Source organism: Heptranchias perlo, chromosome 3 (genome assembly GCF_035084215.1).
Source record: "Heptranchias perlo isolate sHepPer1 chromosome 3, sHepPer1.hap1, whole genome shotgun sequence".
In the NCBI taxonomy this organism is placed as follows: Eukaryota; Metazoa; Chordata; class Chondrichthyes; order Hexanchiformes; family Hexanchidae; genus Heptranchias; species Heptranchias perlo.
This window is the reverse complement of record NC_090327.1, coordinates 113,962,455-113,983,147: the sequence shown is the minus strand read 5'-3', so window position 1 is coordinate 113,983,147 and position 20,693 is coordinate 113,962,455. Positions and strand designations below refer to the sequence as shown.

General features: G+C 39.5%; 1 protein-coding gene across 1 annotated transcript in view; it reads left to right on the top strand.

Moving 5' to 3' along the window:
• zfpm2a (zinc finger protein, FOG family member 2a) overlaps window positions 1-20,693 on the top strand; it is a 505,220-nt gene that overhangs the window by 260,153 nt on the left and 224,374 nt on the right. Inside the window, exon 4 of the mRNA XM_067981518.1 lies at window positions 20,484-20,605. Within this exon, the coding sequence (XP_067837619.1) occupies window positions 20,484-20,605 (122 nt within the window). The remainder of the gene's footprint in view (window positions 1-20,483; window positions 20,606-20,693) is intronic.

Below are 20,693 nucleotides of genomic sequence, written 5' to 3'. Positions count from 1 at the left end.
GCCTACTTTTTAAATCTCTCCTTTGTTTTTGTTTTCTGAGGGGAGGACAGAAAATTGAAAGTGAAAATAAAAGGGATGGGCTCCACTGCCTCTGCAATAAAATGGGCTTGTTGTGCAATACTTTGTGAAACTTCACGTCTCTCTTTACTGCACAAAGGGTCAGGCCCCGGGGCTCACAGAGACTGCGTGGTAGTCGCATATCAGTGTTAGGCAGTGGTTTGCACGATTCCGAACTCTATAAATTAATCTCAATTGGGCCATTTCAGATTGAGTTGGATGAAAAGAATTTTGGTCCCCATATAGATGGGACTGTCCCTTTAAGAAAAGCAGTGATGTCTTTTGTTGTTTTTTGAATTGTTTCTCCATGTGGACAACATCAGTAATGTGCTGTGTATCTTTTTGGGCTTGTAGTCTCAGCAGCTGGATGGCTCTGAAGAGGCAGGTGTTTGATTTGTATTTGTGCTTTTGCTTTAATGTAAGTTTATTTGCATCAGTTCCATTACTGACTAGGAAATTTAGACATCTATTTTCTTCTGAGAATTAGGGAGACTACTAATTGTAAAGATTTATCCAATTTTTTGTGTTCTGTTTTGTATAATGAAAGCAGCACTTCGTTTTATTGAAAGCATTTTTGTCCCCTGGCCCTCCTTGATATCTCTGCGCCATGCTAGATTCAGTGCCAAGACAGCAGGCAGGGAATCTATTTCCAGGCCTCTGGCCAATGCTACTCTGATACCAGCCACGAGGTGGAGCCCAGAGAGGAGTCTATCCTTGTTTTCCCCTCTCTCCTTGTGGCAACGTACCTAGCCTTTCCTCCACAACTTCTCTGCAGAAGCACAGCTGAGATCAGTAACTTGAACATGTGAAGGATCATGGGTGAAAACCCAGGGCAGCACTCAGTGGTGCAACATATTGGTGCAACATATTGGTGCTCCAATACATCATCCATTAAAATACATTGGCAAACATTTCACTGTGCCAAACATACTACACGCTGGTGAAATTCCCTGAGCAGGCTGCTCTTAACATTCTCTGAATTAAGCCTGCCTGGAAACTGCTCATGAGGTGAACTTGCACTTACATAGCACCTTTAATGTAGAAAAATATTCCAAGGTGATTCACAGAGACCTGAGAAAAAAAGACAACGAGCCAAAGGAGAGATTAGGAAGGGTGACCAAAAGCTTGTTAAAAGAAGTGAGGAGGGTTTTCCCAAGGGTCTGAAAGGAGGAGAAAGAGGTGGAGAGGGAGAGGGATTTAGGGAGGGAATTACAGAGAATGGGGCCCAGGTGGCTGAAGGCACAGCCACCAAAGGTGGGACGGGGTGGGGGAAAGGGATACACAAGAGGCCTGAATCAGAGTTTTTGGGGAGGGGGAGTTGTAGGGCTGGAGGAAGTTACACAGATGACGAGAGACAAAGCCATGGAGGGATTTAAAGATGAGGATTTTAAATTTGTAAACTTACCATTGATGTGGCATTACTCCATTAACTCTTAGTTCCAGGTGTATAGTAGCATTTTACACCATTTTTTTAAGTAAGAAGATCAACAATGCTGCTGATTTTTCTAATTCTACTTCTTTCGCCTCAGCCTTATAATTTCTTTTTGTCCACTATTGTGAGGTGGAAAGCAAAATCCTGTCACTACTCATAGCCATGACTGTGACTCCAGTGATTCCTGGATTGTTCGAAAGATGATTTCCCCTGATTATGTTTAACTATGTGGGTAAATATATGAAATACAAAATGATCTTTTAAAATTGTACATTATTGCCATTCCCAGTAGATATCTTTTGGTTTGATTTTATTATGATTTCTTCATGGCACAATTGTTTAAACTTTTTAAAAAAATGTTTCAGCATCCTCTCTTTAAGGCATCCTTATGCTGAACACAATAACCACCCAAGAGAGTGACCTTCCAGTGCTGTTCTATATCTCAGGAACTCAATGTATAGGGAATCGCCAGTGTAAAGGCATGACTTACCACACTAGGGTCGAATGCATGTCTTCTGATGCACCGGGGCTGCCACTAGACTAATGCCACTTTTTTTTTCTTGAAGCACAAAGTGAGGGTGTGAAAGGAAAAAATGTAATTTGGTCCATCAAGACTGTTCCTTCCATTACCAATGTACAACCTGCTCTTTCCTACCCAATCCATTTAATCTCCAAAGAAAAGCTTCTGCAAACTTTCTCCCTGGCCCCCAAGGTAAATCCAGCAAAACTTCAGGTTACCTATCTAGCCTCACATTCCACATTTCTACGTGAGTTGTATTCTTTTGCATGACGTTTCCTGGAACGACCATATTAAGTTGTTTGCATCTACATTATCCATCATTCAATCATCTCTGCCTGCTTTTATCATTATGGCCTTTAATCTTGTTTTTATCCAGTTATTAAATGATCTGTGGGAAGGAAACATCTTCTAATCACAAGTCTCCCCTCTACTCCTGAAGGCATTGACTCACTGGGATACAGTTCAATGAACAGCAGCCCTCTAGAATCTCATCAAATTAGCCACTCTTCATTTGTGAGCCTAAACAGTGAGGATCAGCAGGTTATTTGTACCTTCATGAAGGGAATTGCAGAGCTAATCCTGGTCCCATCCTCACCTGGCATCCATCCCAACAGAGTTTGTGAAATAACAATGAAGAATTTGAGCTCTGGGTGGTTTCCCCCCTCCCTAGCCAAGGGCCACTGAGGCCAACTCCCATGCCCCACTGCTGTCCTTGCTGAGATCAGGTAACTTGGAACAGGGGTTGAACTTGGGGACTGCATGAAGTCTATACCATCTTGGTAGTGTGTTTACCCACTGAGTCATCAGCGTAGTAGTTTGTGGCTTCTAGCTGGGTCACAGCTAGAGCTCTAACACTGTACCCTGATGCTCAGACCCATCCTTCAAGGTCCTCCTCCAGAAGCACAGCCTCACTGAATTTGTTCTTTGCATCCTGATATTGTAAAGTAAAAGAAGTGATTAGATGATAACTATTCAAGATGGACAGCTTGCACCTCAACAGAGCTGGGACCAATGTCCTCGCGGAGAGGTTAACTAGCGCTATGGAGGAGGGTTTAAACTAATTTGGCAGGGGGTGAGCACCAGAATGAAACATGAGAGAGGAGAAACAAGGTGTGCAGAGGACTGGGAGAGACAAATTGCATTAGAGTAAAGAATAGTTCAGAACAGGAGGGATCTGACAGGGGGCAAATGCGAGTCAGTCTAAGATGAGTTTCATATGCATGTGCGTAAATGCATGTAGCGTGAAAAATAAGCTTGGTCAGCTGCAGGTTCAAGTCGCCACGTGGGACTATGATCCAGTGGCAATAACAGAGATGTGGCTCAAAGAAGGGGAGGATTGGGAACATAATATTCCTGGCTACAAGCTGATAAGAGATGATAGGAAAGGAAAGAAAGGATGTGGGGTCGCAGTACTGATCAAAGAAACTATTATAGCACTGGAAAGGGATGATGTAGTTGAGGGGTCAAAGACAGAATTTATTTGGTTAGAATTAAGGAACAATAGAGGAGCGATTACACCACTGGGTGTATACTATAGGCCACCAAATAGGGGGAAGGAGCTGGAGGAAAAATGTGCAGGCAAATTACAGAAAGATGCAAGAACTATAGAGTAGTGATAATGGGGGTCTTCAATTTTCCCAATATAGACTGGGTCAGTAACAGTGTAAAGGGCAAAGAAGGGGAGGAATTCCTGAAATGTGTACAAGAGAACTTTCTTGATCAGTATGTTTTCAGTCCAATGAGGAAGGAAGCAGTGATGGATCTAGATCTGAGGAATGAGGTGGGGCAGGTGGAGCAGGTTTCAGTAGGGGAGCATTTGGGGAAAAGTGATCATATTATCATTTGGTTTAGAATAGTTATGGAAAAGTACAAGGAACAATCAATCTTAAAAATGCTTAACTGGAGGAGGGTTAACTTCAGTGATTTAAAAAGGGATCTTGCCCTGGTGGATTGGAATCATAAATTGGAAGGCAAAACAGCAATTGAACAATGGGAGGCCTTCACAGATGAGTTGGTTTGGGTACAGAGTAGACACATTCCTATGAGGGGGAAAGGAAGGGCGTCCAAAGCTAGAGCTCCCTGGATGACTAAAGATATAAAGATTAAAATGAAACATAAAAAGGAGGCTTATGACAAATATAAAGTCCATAATACAGTAGAGAACCAAGCTGAATTCTGAAAGTAAAAAGGGAATAAGAGGGGCAAAGAGAAAGAGTATGAGAATAGATTAGCGGCTAACATAAAAGGGAACCCAAAAGTCTTTTATAAACATATCAATAGTAAAAGGATAGTCAAAGAAAGGGTGGGACCGATTAAGGACAAAAAAGAGATCATCCTGTGGAGGCAGAGGGCATGGCTGAGGTAATAAATGAATACTTCACATTAGTCTTCACTAGAGAAGAGGATGCTGCCATTATAGTTGTAAAGGAGAAGGTAGTAGCGATATTGGATAGAATAAAAATAGATAAAGAGGAGGCACTTAAAAGGTTGGCAGTACTCTAAGTAGAAAAGTCACCTGGTCCAAATGGGAATATCCTAGGTTACAGAGAGAAGTAAGGGTGGAAATTGCAGAGGCTCTGGCCACGATCTTCCAATCCTCCTTAGATATGGGAGCAGTGCCAGAGGATTGGAGGATTGCAAATGTTACACTCCTGTTCAAAAAAGGGGAGAGAGATAAACTCGACAATTATAGGCCAGTCAGCCTATTTTCGGTCATGGGGGAAACCTCTAGAAACAATAATCTGGGACAAAATTAATTGGCATTTGGAAAAGTATGGACTACTAAATGAAAGTCAGCACAGATTTGTAAAAGGAAAATTGTGTTTGAGTAACTTGATTGAGTTTTTTGATGAAGTAACGGAGAGGATTGATGAGGGTAGTGCGGTTGATGTCGTGTATATGGACTTTCAAAAGGCATTTGATAAAGTGCCACATAATAGACTTGTTAGCAAAATGAAAGCCCATGGGACTAAAGGGATAGAGGCAGCGTGAATACAAAATTGGCTAAGGGACAGAAAGCAGAGTAGTGGTGAACGGTTTTTCAGACCAGAGTGAAATATACAGTGGTGTTCCCCAGGGGTTGGTATTAGGACCACTGCTCTTTTTGATATGTATTAATGACCTGGACTTGGATATATAGGGTATAATTTCAAAGCTTGCAGATGACACGAAACTTGGAAATGTAGTAAACAATGTGGAGGTTAGTAACAGTTTGGGAGGACATAGACAGACTGCTGAAATGGGCAGACACATGGCAGATGAGAATTAACATAGAGAAGTGTAAAGTGATACATTTTGGTAGGAAGAATGAGGAGAGGCAATATACACTAAATGGTATAATTTTAAAGGGAATGCAGGAACAGAGAGATCTGGGAGTGTATGTACACAAATCTTTGAAGGTGGCAGGACAAGTTGAGAAGGCCATTAAAAAAGCATATGGGATCCTTGGCTTTATTAATAGAGGCATAGAGTTCAAAAGCTAGGAAGTTATGCTAAACCTTTATAAAACAACTGGTTAGGCCGCAGCTGGAGTATTGTGTTCAATTCTGGACGCCACACTGTAGGAAAGATGTCAAGGCTTTATAGAGGGTGCAGAAGAGATTTACTAGAATGGTACCAGGGATGAGTGACTTCAGTTATGTGGAGAGACTGGAGAAGCTAGGGTTGTTCTCCATAGAGCAGAGAAGGTTAAGAGGAGATTTGATAGAGGTGTTCAAAATCATGAACAGTTTTGGTAGAGTAAATAACGAGAAACTGTTTCAAGTGGCAGAAGGGTCGATAACCAGAGTTCACAGATTTAAGGTGATTGGCAAAAGAACCAGAGGCGACATGAGGAATCATTTTTTTACACAGCAAGCTGTAATGATCTGGAATGCACTGACTGAAAGGGTGGTGGACGCAGATTCAATAGTATCTTTCAAAAGGGAATGAGATAAATACTTGAAGGGAGAAAGTTTACAGGGCTATGGGGAAAGAGCAGGGGAATGGTACTAATTGGATAGCTCTTTCAAGGAGCCGGCACAGGCGTGATGGGCTGAATGGCCTCCTTCTGTGCTATACCTACTATGATACCAAGATAAGTCTTGTTATTCTGTCTGCAGATTCAACCTTTTGTGTTCAATGAGTGTTCACTGTGGTTTTGCAAACGCATTCCCCTGAATCTTTCCTGATTATGATATTTTACTGTTATGGCAGTAGAAGAGAAACAGACAATGTGTTTATTATGGCAATATTCTGCAGCAGGAGGCTTAGAGCAGTGGCCTACCATCTGTCTGATTTTACCACCCTTCCAAATTTACCAGCCACCTTATCTTTCTCACTGCCCTATTTCATGAAGAAATAAATCTAGATGTACTGGATATTTTTCTTTAATATGTTAACAAATAAGCATTCATAATAACAGGAATTGCAATCAAATTTACAAGGAATTAAGTTACTCCTTAAAAATCAATCTTATGGGCCACAACTGCTTTGCATGTTTCTTTGTTGCAGTTTTTTGTGAGATGATTCATACCCATGTACTAAATTTCCAATCTTGACCATGCCAGTGAGCATGATCGATTGGGAAAGACCCAAGCAGCCAGTTCAAGAGCAGCAATAGCAGAAGAATGGATGCAGGTTAGCTGTCTGCCCTTTCAGCCAGGATATTCTACATGGCCCAGGGTGAACTAAATCTAGGAACAGAAAAAAAATGAAAAGCACAGGGGGCAGCATTGCCAAGGTCAGGCCACTGGAAACAGTGATTTCTTTTGAGGAAAAACAGTGACAGCTTGCAGACCAACTGGAACAAAATAGAGCTGTTTTATTTTAACAGTTAGGCACACTGGAAGAGTCTAGACTTTTTCACAAATAAAAACTGAATGTCACTGAAAATACATGAACCTCGATAGGTCTAGGGGTATTAGTATTATCTTTGTAGAGCTATTGGAGATATGTGTCCATTTGTGGAGAATACTTGCATATATCACAATTATGAAATCCTTAATATTGTGAAATGAAATTCTTTGAGATTAAGGAAGTATTCTGTCACCCAACACCAGATCAAAATGATTCAAAGGGAGTTCGAAGTTCAATGCAGGACTCTCAGGGGAATGAGTCTCATTGAGCATGAAGAACTACAGCATCATAATCTACTTTACAATGCTACAATCTGTCTTAATTCATTGAAATCTGTAAGTGATAGTGAATTAAAAAAAATAAAAGAATAAAGGCAGAGGCCATGATTACTACTTTTCTTTGACGCACTGAACATTTCATTCATTTTGAGTACCTCAGCTGATTTTCCTTCACCTTGCATCACATTTATGCGAAAAATACATTTCAATATTCCAGCATGGATTTTTGTCAGGGAGAGTGGGTAGCACGTATCTAGTTAAATAGCACTGATTGTTGATAGAGTATTTGGGAACAATAGTATTTGCAATTTACCCTTCCTTGTCTAGTAGTCACTACTTACATTTTTGTAAAAAGACAGTGAATCCTGAAAGGATTGACAGCATTGGTCAGTGGCTAGAATTCAGAGATTAGTGCAAATCCAGAACAGAAACCTGTAATTTTTAGGGGATGAGAATAGAACTAGGGAAGGTAAACTGGAAAAAAGTTTTGATAAGAAGCAATAGAACAGCAGTGGGAAATATTTAAAATGGTGATCAATAGAGTTCAGGAGAAATATATTCCTCTAAAAAAACAAGAACAAACTAGCCTATAATGAAACAACATAGATGAATAAAGAGATAAGGGCAAAACCGCAACTAAAGAAAAAGACATACTCTGAGTACAAAGACAATAGGGAGAAGATGACAAAAGAGAATACAAAGAGGTTAGGAAGGATGTCAAAAAAACAATTAGGAAGGCAAAGAGGAACTACCAAATTAAATTATCAAGGAATATAAAAATAAATAGTTAAGTATTCTACTGAAACATAAATAACAAAAGAAAAACCAGGATAGGGATAAGGCCACTAAGGAATGCACAAGATAAACTCATAGGTAATGACAGGGAAATGGCAGAAGTATTGAATAGTTACTTTACCTCAGTATTTACCACGGAGACTAACAAGGTGGGCATGACATTAGAAGAAGAAATAAAAAAAAAATAGAGACTTTTAAGATAGGAAGGGGAGAGATAATTGATAAACTAATCAAACTTAGAGAAGATTAAACCCCTGGTCTGGATGGATTGCATCCGTGCATATTAAAAGAAGTTAGGGAATAGATAGCAGAGGCCCTATTACATATATATAAAAATTCATTAGAAAAGAGAATAGTACCAGGGGACTGGCGGGCAGCTAATGTGATTCCTATATTTAAAAAGGGAGATAGAACAAGTGCAGGGAACTATAGACCTGTCAGCTCAACGTCGGTAGTAGGAAAGATAATAGAATCTTTACTCAAAGATGTAACAGAAAAACATCTAGAAAACAAAAATATAATAAAGAATAGTCAGCACGGATTTCAGAAGGGAAAGTCATGCTTGACCATCCTTATTGAATTCTTTGAACAAGTAATAGAAAGAGTAGACAAGGATAATTTAGTAAATATAATATATTTGGATTTTCAAAAGGCCTTCGCATTGTAGGCTCATGACTAAGGTCAGAGCATATGGAGTCAGGGGGCAGGTAGCAGAATAGATAGCAAGCTGGCTACAAAACAGAAAACAGAGAGAAGGGGTAAGGGTAGCTACTTAGACTGACAAAAGGTGGAAAGTGGTGTTCCACAGGGATCGGTGCTAGGGCCAGTGCTGTTCACAATTTACATTGACGATTTGGACTAGGGAATCGGAAGTACAATTTCAAAATTTGCAGATGACACCAAATTGGGGAGTGTAGTTAATACAAAGGAAGAATGCATCAAAATGCAAGAACAAATGAATAAACTTGCAGAATGGGCATGTAATTGGCAAATGAATTTCAATATAGATAAGTGTTAGATGGTGCATTTTGGAAGGAAGAATAAGGAGGCCACGTATTGCTTGGATAATAAGAGTCTAAATGGGGTGGAGGAGCAAAGGGATCTGGGGGTACAGATACACAAATCACAAAAAGTAGCGACGCAGGTTAATAAGGCCATAAAAAAGGCAAATCAAGCACTGGGGTTCATTTCTCGTGGAATAGAATTGAAAAGCAGGGAAGTTATGTTAAACTTTTATAGATCCTTGGTTAGACCACACTTGGAGTACTGGGCACAGTTCTGGTCTCCATAGCATAAAAAGGATATAGAGGCACTGGAGAAGGTGCAAAAAAGATTCACAAGGATGATACCAGAACTGAGAGGATATACTTATTAGGAAAGAATGAAAAGGCTGGGGCTCTTTTCTCTAGAAAAGAGAAGGCTGAGAGGTGACCTGATAGATGTCTTTAAGATAATGAAAAGGTTTGATAGGGTAGTCGTAGAGAAAATTTTTCCACTTGTGGGGGAGTCCAAAACTAGAGGCCATAAATATAAAATAGTCATGAATAAACCCAATAGGAAATTTAGGAGAAACTTCTTCATCCAAAGGGTGATAAGAATGTGAAACACGCTACCACAAGGAATAGTTGAGGCAAATAGCATAGATGCATTTAAGGGGAAGCTAGATAAGCACACAAGGGAGAAAGGAATAGAAGGATATGTTGATAGGGTTAGATGATGTAGGGAAGGAGGAGGCTCGTGTGGAGCATAAACACCGGCATAGACCAGTTGGGCCGAATGGCCTGTTTCTGTGCTGTAGAATCGATGTAACTCGATGTAAATCCATGCCAATCTTAATTAGGTTAGTTCGATCGCTCAGGCCAAAAAAAACCATTGCTCATTCCTGGCTCGGATAAGGTCTGAGTTCTTTTTCAGTGCAAGTTATTTTTTTTAAAGACAGGATTGAAGCTCTTTGTGGCTGAAAACTTGGAGCAGAAATGATCTTTCACTTTGCTGTTGATTTGGAAAATTATGCTTCTAAAAACGAAATGGATAAATGGCTCATGTCACATAAGAGGGAGTGTTAGCATACCACCGCCATTGTAGTTTTTTTAAGTGGATGAAATAATTTAATTAATTATTAAAATAATATTGAATGTGCTTTGTTAAAAAAGACTGGCCTAGATATTGCTCTCAGCAGCAGTTCACGGATTACCTCAGTGGTAACCTACTGCTCATGCTGTACATTCACTGCCAAGAGGAGAATCTGGGCCAGCATGTCATAGCCATTTATGAAGTACAGTTTATAATACTCCACTTGTCAGGCTGATTGTGGTGACTTTTTTCCAGTTTTCTTCCCTTTACTCCTCTCCTTTTATGAAGGTGTTGACTCAAGCTGGACAGCCATTCCACAGTTTCCCGCAGCCCTCTGATACTTCACTTCTGGGGAATCAGAGTATTATTACTGTGTACAATCCTGTATCCTCATCCAGTGGTAAAATCTGCCCTGGAGTGTTACAGCACTATTTCCGTCCTGTGCTTCCATCTAATGAGGCTCCACAATGGCAGCAGAGTCTCACAAATTTATCCCTTACTTCTAAATCACATAGAAACAGGAAAACAATGCATCGCTATCCTACATACTGAGCAGAATGTAAGTTATTTGCCCAGTTCCCAGACAGAAGTTTCAGGCAGATTCATGATTTTCAATTAAAACTTACCTGCATGGGAGAACTTTGAGCTTGATAGAGTTAAATAGGGTATCACAAAAGAAAATAATGTTTGTTGGCGGAGATATAAGTACCATGTTTGAAACTGAGATAGACTGATGGAGAGCATGACTATATGTGATGAAGATCTGTAATGGTTGTCAGTTCAAAATGTAGTACCTGTACCTTTTGCCAACAGACTGTAATATTTTCTTTTGTTGGTACTGTTTTTGACAGGCTAGGAACTAGATGTCCTATTTTAAAATGTCACCGTGGCATTGGTTAGCCCCACGAATTAGAATATGCAGTCAAATCAGGATTCATAAATAAGGTAGAGGTTTTAGAGTAGAAAAGGTTTGCTCTGCACCGTGCTTACTGCGCACAAGAGCCCACATAATTTGGAAACTGTTTTTCTTTTTTAATAAAGAGTCAGCATCCTTTCTATCAGCTTTATTGGGCAAATTAGAAGGGACATTATAAGCTGCCTCAGATATCTATATGTTTGAATTTCAGTTTAAAATGCAAATAGGATTGTTTCAATCTATTGTCTCCATAATGCTGATGCAAAAAAGTATATATTGCAACAAAATAAACAGTGGTTCATTAATCTCTTTTCAAATGTGGAAAAAATATATTAATTTATACCAAAATTTATTAAAACCATTTTCATAATTGTAAAATTTGAGAACTTTTGCTGTCAACAAATTCTAGTTTAGAAATCATAAATTCTTGCATCGGAACACGGATTTAAACCTATAGTATTGAAAGCCTAAGATTCTTGCCTGTAATGTAGATTTTGAACCACTTCAAACATGTACACTTGCATTCTTTGATGTTACTGCATTGTGAAAATTGCAGAGAACTTGCCTGGCAGAAATACCCCACTAACCCACAAAGTGAAATCAAACTGCCCCTGGAAATATATAATTTCTTCTTTCTTTCTCACTCTTAACCTTCATGGCCTGAAGGTTCCTCATGACAGGGTATGATTCCATCTGTGCTGTTCCCCTCTGCTTCCTCACCAAAATGAATGTTACAGTATAGAAAACATGCCCATCAAGTCTGTGCCGGTGTTTTTCTCCACTTGAGTCACCTAGTTTAATCCCACTCTCCTGCTCGCTCCCCATGCCTTTTAATATTCCTATTTTTCAAGCAACAATCTAATACCTTTTAAAATAATGGATGGACTCTGCTGCAATAATGGTTTGTGGCAGAGAATTTCACATTCTAACCACTCAGTACAAAGATTTTTTTTCTATCTTCCCCATAAATTCTTTTTTTGTTTACCTTAAATTTGTGCCCTTTGTTTCCACTGGTCAGCAGGATAGTAACCAATCTATTACTATTTACCTGATTATAACTCTTCATAATCTTAAACATATCTATCAGCGTACCCTAAAACTGTATCAGCGCTAGTGAACATAGTCCTAACTTCTCAACTATCCTCATAACAGTAGCATCTCATCCCTGTTAATATTTCAGTGAATCTGGGATACACCTTTTCCATTTCTTTTATACCCTTACTATAATAGGCTGCCCAGAACTGAACCCAATAATCCAACCGTGGTCTAACTAAGGATATGCAGAAGTTTAGTATTACCTCCTTGCTTTTGTATTCTGTGCCTCTAGATACAAAACTAAAAATGTCATTTGCTTTTTTTCTGCTCTTATCTACTTGCTATGTCACCTTTACTGAACTGTGTATCTGCACACCAAGGTCTCTCGGCTCCATTTAAAATCTTACCATTTAAAATGTATTTAATTAACCTTGCTCCCAAACTTTACATTTTCTATATTGAACTGCATCTACCACCTGTCTGCCCATCTTGCTGGCATATTCCATGTCCTCCTGCAGCCTTTCACATTTTTTGTCAAAATTTGTCATTCCGCTCAGTTTAGCTTCATCAGCAAATTTCGATATTGTTCTCAATTCCTAACTCCAGATTATTTCTATATGTAGTAAATAGGTGCAGCTCCAACACAGATGCTTATGGATCACCTTCACCACATACTTCCAGTCTAAGAAACTTCCTTTTACCCCTATTCATTATTTTTTGCCTCCAATCATCTGTGTATCCGGTTGCCACGTTCCTCTTAATTCCAAGTGCCATTATGTTTGCCGTAAGTCAGTGTGTTGCCTTGTCAAATATTTTGAAAATCCGTATAAACCACAGCCATTGTATTTCCTTTATCTATCTTTGTTACCTCTTCACAGAATTCTATAAGGTTGGTCAAGCATGACCTGCCTTTTAGAAATCCCTGCTGACTGACCCTGGTTATCTCATGTTTCTCCAAGTATTTAAGAATTTCATCTTGTATTATAGACTCTAGTCATTTATCAACAACTGGAGTAAGACTAACTGGCCTATAATTTTCCAGCTTATCCCTGTCTCCTTTTTGAAGCGGGAAGTAACATTTGCCACCTCCCTAGTTCTCTGAGGCACAATTTTCCTTTCCACAGAATTTTGGAAAATTACAGTCAGAACTTCTGCTATAACTTTGCTATCGTCTCTCAGATGTAAACTCTCAGGTCACATTTCGTATCTTAAGTTTGAATAATCTTTAGTATCATCTTTCTGAATAAAAACTTTTACTAATTGTTCCACATCCACCTCCTCTGTGAAAAATACTTCACTAATTCTGTCATTTACTCATTTTCCACTACAGGCTTGCCTCCTTCAAACTTTACTAGGCCTACCCCATGCCTTGACTATCCTGTTACTATTAATGTGCCCATAGAAAGCCTTCTTATTACTCTTCATATCTTTTATTAATTTTCTCTAATATTCTCTTTTAGCCTTTTGAATTTCCCATTCTGTAGCTTATATTTGTCTTGTCTTTCTTTATTATCTGTCATGTAGGTGCTAAATATTTCTTTTTTTAGTTTCAAATTTTATCTAATCTACATCGAACCCCAGCCTTCAATACATTCCCTTTCTTTTCCTCACTGGAGTATACTTAATTTGTATCCTTTCTATCCCATCTTTAAATAATTCCCTTTGCTGATCTACTTGTCTATTTGGCAATTGTTACTTCCATTTTCTCCAGGCAAAGTTCCTTTTTACTATAATTTGCTTTTTTCCAGTCAAATACCATTGTCCTTGACTTTTTTTTTCGTCTTCTATTCTTACTCTGAACCCAATTATATTGTGTTCTCTGCTTCCCAGATGTTTCTCTACTTTTAGGTTGCTTATGGAGGTTGCTTCATTACCCAGAACCAGGTCAAGAAGTCCTTCCTTTCTTGTTAGAGTAGCAACATTTTGATTGAGAAAACAGTCCTGAACACATTACAAAAAAAACCTCCCTTTGTACAAGACAAATATTTTTCCTATCCCAGTCTATTTTTGGATAATTAAAATCTCCTACAATTAAGGCTCTATAAATTTTATCCTCAGTTTCTTTTCCACTGTTTGATGGTTTATAATACACTGCTAGTAATGTGATACACTCCTTGCTATTCCTCAGCTCACACCAAAGGGATTCTGTTTGGACAATTTCTCTATTTAAATCCTTATTCTCTAGTGCTATAATATTGTCGCTAATTGATATCATTGTCCTGTCTCCTTTTCTTCCTTCCCTTCCCTTCCTGAAAGTTTTATAGTCCTGACCCAGCTACAGCCACATTTCAGTTACTGCTGTTACATTATGATTTTTCAGCCCCAATTTTGTTTCTTGCAGTGGGTGTGTGTGTGTGTATATAACTTTTATTACCTTCCTACATTTTTCTTTTTAATATCTTACCCTGTTTAACCTCATTCAACCATTCTACTTCCTTATTACCTAGAACTTACTTTCCCTTTCAAGCTGCCTACCCTTCTCATCATATTAACAAGCACTCTTCCAAGCTCTGGTTAACCTCCCGATGATATTAGTCCCAGCACTGTTCAGGTATGGCCTGACCCATCAGTACAGCTCACCCCTATCCCAGAACAGGTCCAATACTCTAGGAATCTGAGCCCTTCCCTCCAAATCATGTCGCTAGCCACACATTTATCTCCCTGATCTGTTCTTGTACTGGTTAACGTATGGCACTGGTAGTAATCTGGAAATGATTATCTTTGAGGTCCTGCTTCTTAATCTACTTCCTAATTCCTGGAACTCTTTTTGGAGGACCTGAATCCTATTCTTCATTATGTTGTTGATTGCAATATGAACCGAGACTTCATTATGTTCGTTACCCTGGCACCTGGGAGGCAAGCACCATTTGGAACTCACACTTACAATTAAGGAAGCGATTGACTACTCCTCTCACTATTGAAACTCACACTCCACTGGGTTCTGATGCTCAATCTCCTTCTTTGGGCAGCTATTTTATCATCAGTGCTGTGGCATTGCTCATGGGCTGCTCTCCCCGAGTCGTCGTCCTTGCAGCAAGTTTCCAGTATTGAAAACTTATTTGCCAAGCTAGGGCCTCATGAGATCTCTGCACTTCCTCCCTACACCTCTTCCACCTTGATGGATTGTCTTTCTGTCTGCCTAAGGGTTGATTTCTTCTTAGAAGGTGTGCTCTAGAAACCCCTCCATCTGCCTTATGTAATGGAGTGTCTTCCTGTGTTCTCAAGCTTGAGTGAATGTAGCTGGAGACACGTCCTGAAAGTTTGTTTGCCCTGGATACTCAAACAGTCCAGGAACTAATGCATTGAGCAAAATTTGCACAAATTTATGCTATACGATATATAAAAATTTAAACAAATAGTACACGGTTTAAAAGTCTAAAGAGTGAGTCAGATTAAATATAATTTGGTGTTTTTTTCTAATTTAGAACAAACTCCCTCCACAACCTCTTGTTCTGCTTTGCTCTCTTCTTGCTGGTTTACTGCACTCTTGTGCACACTCAGACAATACAATTCACACACTCAGATAGCACACATATATATAGTTACACCAGCTACTGTATTACACAAGGGAACTAATTATAGAAAAAGCCTCTCACTTACTGTTCCTCACCCTGTATCTGCAGGCCAAACGTTTGTTCAGTGCCAAGTTTTGAATTGGGCCAAAACTCCTTCCATTAAGTGTGCCATACTTTTGTCTCTTACCTAAAATAAACAGTATTTATCCATTCTTAACTCCTGTCCAACCCTAGAAAGAAGACGATGGGTCACCTCCCTGCTTTACCTTTCAGCTCACAGTGACTCATAATGCAAATGAGCTATTAACTATTGGGAATAATTCTACTCTATGTATGAGCCGAGACAGGCTTTTGACTAGGGCTGGGAATTTCCTTGGCCCTACTTCCTCTCCACTGCCATCACTTCATCAGAAATGCAGCAGAAACCCTGTTTATATGTGTAAACGGTTTCCGCCACACTTCCGTCAAAGTTATGGCAGAGGAGCGGGAGCAGATCCAAGGAAATTCTTGGCCCATGTATTACCGGTGAACCCAATCCTGTTCTCATATGGCATCCATACATGCACACGTTGCAACAGGAGAGCAGTCAAGAATGGAGTCCCTCCCTAGCTAAAGGATGCTCCAGTTGTAAGCCCCCTATTGTCATCTTGCTTGAGATCACCTAACTCAGACCAGTGACTTAACCTTGCATCTTTCTTGTTTGTCTGGCTCAGTATCACACCAGGTGAATGTTGGACTTGGCTATAAGTGCTTCCATATTGTTTTCAATTGCTGTAATGCTTTAAGCATTAGCACAAGAATGATTTAATGGCTGTAATAATAAAATTCTCCCTAAATCCATCCAACTTGCTACTTCTCTCCCCTACTCCGAAGGTCTCCTCATAATCTATCTTTTTGCTAGAGTTACCTCTCCTAACTCTTCGCCTATCTCTATTGGTGCCCGGTTGGTTTCAATGCTGTGAAGTGCTTTGCAATTGTTATTATATGAACAGCTGCTTTATAGGTGCAAGTTGTTGATATACAGGATGCATTTTTAGATTAAAGATTTAATTATTAAAAGTAGGTACAGTAAAAAAAATTACATTCGGAACTGGCAAATAACAGGCTAAGACGCACAATGTGAATTTTTGAAACTTTTCTCAACTATTCTTTTAAGAAACTACAGTCATTTGGGATCTGGTAAGGCCAGAATCTCAACAGGGGGAAGGACAGTGCTTCAGTTCCTAGAAACGCCATCTCATTTATTTCTCCTTTATATTAATGGCAGTTACACAATATGAAAGGCCATGTCATTACTCTGAAATCGCTCCCTAAGGATTCGCTGGTCTATTTCACAACTGACTTCCACTTGCTTGTAAATCTAAAATGAAAATACACTTAGGTAATTTGAAACAAGTAACAAGTTTGTGGGGTTTAATGATGGATGGTATTGTCAACATAAGGATGCATTGTAACATAATAAATGAAAATACGAATATCAAGCGAGGTGACCTCATTCTATTACGTTCTATGTTCCTAAATGCTGGAACTTTCCTCTTTGCAGGTACTTGTTGCTGGCACATAACATGTGCTGATGAAATGGGTGATATTAAGTGTGGGAATGAGTATGTGTATAAGTAGGCGAATGTGTGAGTATTTGAGTGTGTACCTACGAGAATGTGTATGTATAAGTGAATGTATATCTGGATGTTTAGATGTGTGTGTCCACATACATGCACTTTTATTGAATTTTCCATTTCAAAGTGAATAGAGACAGTTCGGGGTGCAATATGATTCTGGCTCCAATTTGCAATTAGAATGGCCTGTACCTTTAAGATAATGACACTGCACCTGATGCAGTGGGACAAGTTGCTGACAATTTTCAGTACTATTGATGCAAAATGCCATTTGTTTTTTTAGTGACACTACAAAAATTTGTGTGCCATTGTGTTTCATGGGCTACTGGTGCCAGTGACTGAAAGGGTGAACATATATGGAGCAACAGAATGAGGTCACCTTACTCATCGTTCCATTTGTGATGTCGCAATGCGCTCCAGGGTTTCACATAATGCTACCTAAAGCACAAGATCAGTTTACTTTCTTATAACTCACTCTAAGCCTTTCAAAATTCTCTCTTTACATTCTATGGTCCCAACAAACCAAACATTGCATTTCTTACTATAATGGCGCATAAAAGCAGTGTGCTGCCAAATTAAGTTGACTAATTGTAGCAAAAGATAATTATAATTTTTTAACTTCAGAATCCTACTATTGTAAAAACCACAGAAGAGTATCATTTTTCAGTTATAAAGCACAATTGCAAGGCTTTGAGTATATATAAATACTCGTGCACGTGTATGGATGCATGCCTGTGCACGTGTATGTGTGTGCACATGTCTACACCTGTGTGTATGGGCATGTGCATGTGCAGGTCTGAGCATGTGCGTGTGTGTGTGTGTGTCCATGCGTGTGGACATGGGTGCGAGTGGGTGTGTTGTTACCTGCCCGACACTTAGGGTTTTGTGGTGGGTTCTGTTATTGTAGGCATCTGTTTCCCTGGTGGTTGGAAAGAAGGGATGGGCATTTAGCGAACCAAAGTATCTGTTTTCCTGGCACTCATCCCTACTGATAGTACTGGGGAATGGCACATTTTTCACCCTTGCACATAGTGACATTAACCACTTCAAGGTCAAGTGCATCATAACACAGATTAAATGCAGTTCGGAGCACTCCTTATGCTAGCCTAACAAGTAATACCTCAATCCTAACCTCCATGGCAACTTTCTTGCTCTTTTTGTTTCTCCCTCCTTCTGTCTCACAAACACCATTGTAAGAATTCCATTACCCCTGCAGTTTATCCTTTTGGTTTCTCCCATTATAACTGCCCAATTACAGTTTGTGCCATATTGCAGGCAGTTTTGTGCTGTTGGGAAGTGTGTTGGCAATGTCCAAGCTCATTTCACTTTAGATGTGTTAATAGTTTTAACAGAATCCTACATCAGTGAGTATTAGTGAAGCACTATAGTAATGATGTATTGTGGGATGAACCTGTGTGATATGGCCATGATAACACTATGGGTAGATTTTCCCATCGCTGTACCCTGGTGTACTGGGACATCTATGCACATTGAATACAGGAAAATCTGGTGAGAAGAAGCACACATCACGAAAGGAGCCTGCTCAATTTTCCACCAATTTAAACAGACAGAAAATCGGGCATGCTATATTTTGTGAGGAAGAATGAGGAGAGGCAATATAAACTAAATGGTACCCTTAAAGGGTGTGCAGGAACAGACACATACAGATACAGAACAGTTTCACAGACACAAATCTTTGAAGGTGGCAGGGCAAGTTCATAAAGCTGTTAAAAAAACAAACGGGGTCCTTGGCTTTATAAATAGAGGCATAGAGTACAAAAGCATGGAAGTCATGGTTAGGCCTGGAATATTGTGCCCAATTCTGAGCACCACACTTCAGGAAGGATGTTAAGGCTGTGGAGAGGTTGCAAAGAAGATTTACCGGAATTATATCATGAATGAAGGACTTCAGTTATGTGGAGAGACTGGAGAAGCTGGGGTTGTTCTCATTAGAACAGAGAAGGTTAAGAGGCGATTTAATAGAGGTGTTCAAAATCATGAGGGGTTTTGATAGAGTAAATAAGAAAAACTGTTTCCACTGGCAGGAGGGTCAATAACCAGAGGACACAGATTTAACATAATTGGCAAAAAGACCTGAGGGGAGATGGGGAGAATTTTTTTCCCTCAGTGTTCCCTCGCACCTATATTCATGTAAAAAAACAGATAAAAAATCCAAAGCAAATTCAGGGGGAAAAAATCTGGGAACTTCCTCTCTGACCCCCTAAGGTGATTGAAAACAAATTCCAGGAGATCACAATGACCATTTACACCATTTCCCCAGGGTTTCCGCTGAAGTAATGGCATGAGATTGGTAGAAATTCTACCCTCTGGTCTGACAGTGGAGAATGGAAAGTGCAATCAGCAAGACAGGAGTTATATTGCTGGTTGTCCCCGGCCGTGACTTGTACTCTGTTCAGCATATTTACATACATGGATAGAGCTCTCTTCCCAGCAACTATTTTTTAATATTTAGAGACTGCAACAGCAACAATCACTTTCTTACAATAATAAAAAGTCTTGGTACTAGGTTTGAAAAGTACCCATGTGGTCCAACTGATCATCTGAACTCTTTTTAAACCTGTCTTCATATCAGTCGATGGGAAGCCCAAAAGGGTGTTTTTGAGGGGGTCTCACCCCTGTTTCAAATTGATGAACACCTAAAACCGTTTTGCATCAGTGCATCAGTGCAAAAGTGGAAGCACAACAGGAGGTTTCATTTGTAGTCAGATTCCAGTGATTATAAAATGACTTCTGTAATAACTAATTTGAGTCTTAATTATTTTACATGGAGGTCATCCTGACTTTCCAAAAATGATTGCTGTACAAATCTCTGCCTGATAATGTGGCTAATTCCCAAGATAAATAAGCATTCTTTATTGCATGTCTTTTCATGTTCCATCATGCTTACCTTATGGCCTTTCTGAGTATGTTTGGTCAATTGTGTTGAATATTGGGGCAGACTTGTACGTTTGATGTACAGCACGGAGCTGAATCGAGTCTGCTCAGATTCAGTTTACGTTGAACCTTCAGTGGTTTTTTCTAAAGGTTTTTGTAAAACTCTAAAGGACAAATTGAAAACCTAATAAGGAAGCTAAGCAACAAGTAGTTCCTACACTTTATTGAAGCAAATGATTGGTAGAGTTGCTACATCGTTGATGTTTCACCAGTCCTATTGGATATTGAAATTATCATTGGTTGACAACTTTAACTGACAAATATTGTGGCATTTTTAATATGGAGCATTAAAATCTCCAACATGCAACCAATGAATTGCCAATTAAAACTGGCAACAGGCAACAATTTTGTAAAGCCAGCTGGGTCTGTGAAAAGCTAGCCCGGTGGTGACCCTGTAGCAGTCTCACCAAAGGTCCTACTGCCACTTTAACAGTAATGTGTTTTTTTTACTCCAGGTGAGCTTGAGATATTCCAGAAAAATGGAGAGCGAAGAATTCGCAGTCGACAACAAATACCTGGTGGGACGACCTGGGGACCGTTTGACGGCAGTATAGGAGTGACTGACAGCAGCTCTTTGGTATGTTATTGTTTCAGTTGTGTAGAGTCTAACACATCTAGTTATTTTCATACAATGGCTCTAGGCCAGGGTTTATAAAAACCCTAAT